Source organism: Hemiscyllium ocellatum (genome assembly GCF_020745735.1).
Source record: "Hemiscyllium ocellatum isolate sHemOce1 chromosome 27 unlocalized genomic scaffold, sHemOce1.pat.X.cur. SUPER_27_unloc_42, whole genome shotgun sequence".
NCBI classification, from domain to species: domain Eukaryota; kingdom Metazoa; phylum Chordata; class Chondrichthyes; order Orectolobiformes; family Hemiscylliidae; genus Hemiscyllium; species Hemiscyllium ocellatum.
The window spans coordinates 192364-197109 of record NW_026867512.1 but is presented as its reverse complement, the minus strand read 5'-3'; the positions used below and the strand labels follow the sequence as shown (position 1 = coordinate 197109).

Genomic DNA, 4746 nt, shown 5'->3' with positions numbered 1-4746 from the left:
ACAACAGCAACTTCCGAAGCTCATGTTCCAACTTCCGCATTCAGACAGTAGGGGCGCTCTGATTGGCAGGAGGACCAGTCTCTTTCCGGTCCTCCAGTGCTTCCTATTGGTCCATCAAAAGAAGGACACGAGCCGTGTGCGCGGACACCGAGCAGCTGGCGGCGCAGTTTTTTGCTGACTCCGAGGAGCATGCGCAGTGCTTGCTGACAGAGAGGCTGGAGATCCTGGGAGCTGGTGTTACTGACAGGTTTGAAGTGTCCAAATGCCAGGAGGAGATAAAAAGGCTGGAGCCACTTTCTTTTCCCCATCTGTGGCTCGACTTCTTAGTCCTACTGCATTTGTTTGGCTGCTCAACTTTTGTATATCTTTTCCCCAAGGTTGGGGTCCTAAGGCTTAGGGCAAAGGTTTAGGGTAAATGGGGAAAATTTGGAGGGACCTCGGATTAGAAATAAAAACAGTGTGAAAGTTAATTGGCCTCAAGAAATGCCCTCTCTTACACCCCAACAAAAATAGATTGTTCACAGCCCTATTGATCACTCAGTGGGAAGAATGTTGTGAAACTTGGAAGGGTTGAGAAACGACGTATAAGGATGTTGTTAGGGTTGGAGCTCCAGGGAGAGGCTGAATAGGCTGGGGCTGTTTTCCCTGGAGTATTGGAGGCTGAGGGGGTAACCTTATAAACGTTTATAAAATCATGAGGGGCATAGATAATGTAAATAGACAAGGTATTTCCCCTGGGGTGGCAAGGTCCAGAAGTAGAAGACATTAGTTTTAGGGTGAGAGGGAAAACTTAAAAGTGTCCTATGGGGCAACTTGTTTCTCGCAGAGAGTGGTGCGTGTATTGAATGAGCTGCCAAAGGAAATGGTACAATTACAACATTTATAAGGTATCTGGATGGGGACATGAACAGGAAGGGTTACAGGGATATGGGCAAAGTGCTGGCAAATGAGACTAGATTAATTTAGGATATGTGGTCACTCGGGACCGAAGGCTTTGTTTCTGTGCTGTGTAATTCTACGATTGTTTTTCGACGTAGTCAGAGCCAATTTCACAAGACTAGGAATAGGCCATTCATCCATTACAGCCTGTCCTCAACTGTGGCCTAACTGCACATATTTCAATGCGAGTTTCAAAAGATGTCTGCAGCTTTTTTATGAAATTGATCATGCTTTAATAATGTTTCTGACTATATCATTTTAGCTATTCTTAATTTTAAAAATAAGCCATTTCCCAGGTAGAGTCATCACCATCCATTCTCTCTCCCTCTTATTATTGGTTCCTGAATCCTGGCACCAGACAGACAATAATATCATCTGGCCTCCTGCTGGCAACTGCAGAGAACGCAGACAATCCCTGACCCAATCAGAAGGCTGTCCTGAGGGGAATGACCATCTCCCAGAATAAAGTGTCCGGTTAAGATCCCCCCACCCACCACCACCACCACCACCACCGTGTCTGCAGCCTGGCTTCCAGCTGAATCTGTCTGAGCCGAAGGTCCTCCAGCGTGTGTTTACCCTGGATGATACCATCCAGAGCCTCCCACCTTCTGTGAGACAAGTGCCACTCTGTCCTCTCCAATGTGTATTGTGTCACTGCTTAACTGTTTTCAGTGGCTGAGCAGAGGTTGATGGCCAAGTTCAGAACCCATGAGGATAACCTTGGGTGACCCCACTACACCCTCACACTCACACAGACCCTCTCTCATACACATGGTCTCTCTCAGACACACACACAAATCCACCAATGCACACACCCTCACAGGCTCCTACTCCATCATACACACATGCAAAAATACACACGCACTCACACTACTCTCTCATGCACGCACATACATACAAGTCCATGGGATGAATTTGCGTTTGCAGTATTATATTTGTAGATAGATTCAATGTGTGCTTTTTGTGGAAACATCGGCAGGCAGTTAATGAAGACAATCAATCCATGTCATATTTTATCAACTCATACTTTGGAAATAGAACCAGTCTGATTCAAAATTGGGATACAGACAGACCGAACCTCACACCTTTCATGCATTGTCTGAGCTGAGATGTCCCCTATTTTTATTAAACCCTAAGTCATCTTGAGAACATGAATTAAAAGTAGTTCTGGGATTTACATATTAATGAACAGAAACCTGCAACCCATTCTAAAAGATGGAAGACTTAACAGCAATCTTGGTTTGTTCAATATATCATTTCAGTTGCATGACACTGATCTTTTACTATAAAATCTGTGTCTTCTGATCCTGCTCCACAGCTCCCTGATGAAGGAGCAGCGCTCTGAAAGCTAGTGCTTCCAAATAAACCTGTTGCACTATAACCTGGTGTTGTGAGATTTTAACTTTGTGCACACCAGTCCAACACTGACACCTCCACAGCATTTCTAGTGAACACAGCCCACACTTCCACCAGGAAACTTTACAATGCTGATAAAACAACGCAGTACCTGCATTCCTAAAAATTTTACAATATCTAATGATACTAGCTACTCATTCACTGCTCCATCTGATACATAACATTGGAAACTTAGTGCAGGAGGCTGAACGAATAGAGCAGCTTTAAAAACAAAAACCATCTGGAGCTCAAAAGCTTTCAATGAGAGTCTGAGCCCGGCAGTAAGTTCAGGTAATCTTTATTGCAACCCAACTTTGTTACAGCTTCAGATCCCCTCAGCAATAAAGGTGTAGAAAAAGTATTTTTTAAAAACAGCTCAAGGTCAAAGCGCACACACTTCTCCCCCCGCCCCCTCACCCCCACTTTCTTTACTATTTGTCAGCACAGAGTTGTCCTTTTGTAATTGGATCCTTGGTATAGCCATAAACTAGGAGAAGTATTGCCTCATGCACCAATTTAAACCCATACCTTGTCTCTAAGTAGGTTTCCCCCCCTGCCTCATCGGCTGGAGTTGGGTGGGGAAGCGTGCAGAATAGTCAACCAGACTGCTGTGGGTCTGGAGTCACGTGTAGGTCAGCCCGGGTAAAGGATGCACTGGGACGAGTGAGTGAATCCGTTCCCACAACAACAGTTTCCTTCCCTAAAAAGGTTGAGTGAATCAGATGGGGGTTCCCCCTCCCCTCCCTGACAATTGTTTCATTGTTAGATTCTGAACTCCAGATTTCTAACCGAATTCCAATTCCGCCATCTGCCTTGGCAGCTCCCAGAACTGGGTTGATAGTCCAGTCGATAAAGGCACTCAGCCGTCGCTGCTTTAAACCCCCTGTGATGGCATGTGAACTCTCTGGTGTCTCTGCAGGTGGGAGGAGCGGCTAAAGCTCTTCCCACACTGATAGCAGGTGAATGGCCTCTCCCCTGTGTGGACCCGCTGGTGCCTCAGCAGGTCAGAGGCCTGGGTAAAGCCCTTCCTGCACTCTGGGCAGCTGAAGGGCCTCTCCCCCGTGTGGACCCGCTGGTGCTTCAGCCTGTCAGAGGAACTGTTGAAGGCCTTCCTGCACTCTGTGCAGGGGAACGGCCTCTCTCCCGTGTGGACCCGCTGGTGGGTCAGCAGGGCAAAGGAATTGCTGAAGCCCTTCCCACATTCGGTGCAGAGGAACAGCCTCTCTCCAGTGTGGACCTGCCGGTGGGCCAACAGGGTGGAGGCCTGGGTAAAGCCCTTCCCGCATGTGGAGCACCTGAAGGGCTGCTCCCCCGTGTGGACTCGCCGGTGCCTCACCAGGTCGGAGGAATTGCTGAAGGCCTTCCCACACTCAGGGCAGCTGAAGGGCCTCTCCCTGGTGTGGACCCGCCGGTGCCTCACCAGGTCGGAGGAATGTCTGAAGGCCTTCCCACACTCTGTGCAGGGGAATGGCCTTTCCCCGGTGTGACTGCGCCGATGAATCTCCAGAGCAGATGGGAAACGGAAATCTTTCCCACAGTCGCCACACTTCCACGGTTTCTCCATGGGGCAGGATTCCTCGTGTTTCTCCATGGCCGAAGCTTCAGCCGCACACAACACGTGTAGGGCTCCTCCCCTCCATGAATTCCTCTTTCCAGGCCTTATAACTGTTTCAGGCTCCACACTCAGTGCACTCCAACAGTAGGGTCTCTCATCCAGTCCCATTGACGTTGAAAACGGACTGAAACAGGAACCAAAAAGCTTTGCTCCTTCTCACAGAATCAGTCAAAGATTGTTGTGGTCCCGATGGATTGAGTGACTGTCAGACACTGACGTCAAAGTGAGGATTGCAGACGCTGGAGAGTCAGTATCGAAAAGTGCGACGCTGAAAAAGCACAGCAGGTCAGGCAGCACCTGAGGAGCAGGAGAGTCGACATTTTGGGCATAAGTCCTTCATCTGTTGATTTTGAAACTTCCGTCTTCAGATCTTCAAATACTCTGTAAAAAGAGATTACAAAATTCATTACTGTCAGTCCAAAATAAAAATTCAGAACAAGCAATTTGTTTGTGTTATTATTCCACAAAATTGAAAGCACTATCCCACTCTCTCTCTCTCCCGCCCTCCGCTCTAACTCATTCTCCTGAAGGTGTTGATTCAGGATCTTATAGGGGCAGAAAAGCAAAAACGTCAAGACTGACATCTCTTTGAGTTTTGGATAACTCCACCTGAAATTTAATATCTTTCACAACACTGGGATATTGCTGAGAGTGAGCAGGTCTGACTTTGGGAAGCAAAATAATGCCAATGCAGGTTCTTGAAGAACAACCAGGCACAAAATGGTTAACATTCCCAGGAAATGGGGGGTGGGGGGAAGCAAAATGAACCATCAAGGCATTGACCCCGCCACCAGAGA

At 47.7% G+C, this 4746-nt stretch overlaps 1 protein-coding gene across 1 annotated transcript; it reads right to left on the bottom strand.

Annotated features, from left to right (window-relative positions):
* Positions 1-2336: 2336 nt before the first annotated feature.
* Positions 2337-4090, bottom strand: LOC132808342 (zinc finger protein 239-like). Its single transcript, XM_060822098.1, has one exon. The coding sequence runs from the start codon at positions 4055-4057 to the stop codon at positions 3209-3211; it is 849 nt and encodes a 282-aa protein (XP_060678081.1). The 5' UTR covers positions 4058-4090; the 3' UTR covers positions 2337-3208.
* Between the last annotated feature and the right edge of the window lie 656 nt (positions 4091-4746).

Coding starts and splice junctions, on each gene's coding strand:
- LOC132808342 (XM_060822098.1), bottom strand. CDS start 4,057: ATGGGACTGGATGAGAGACCCTACTGTTGGAGTGCACTGAGTGTGGAG.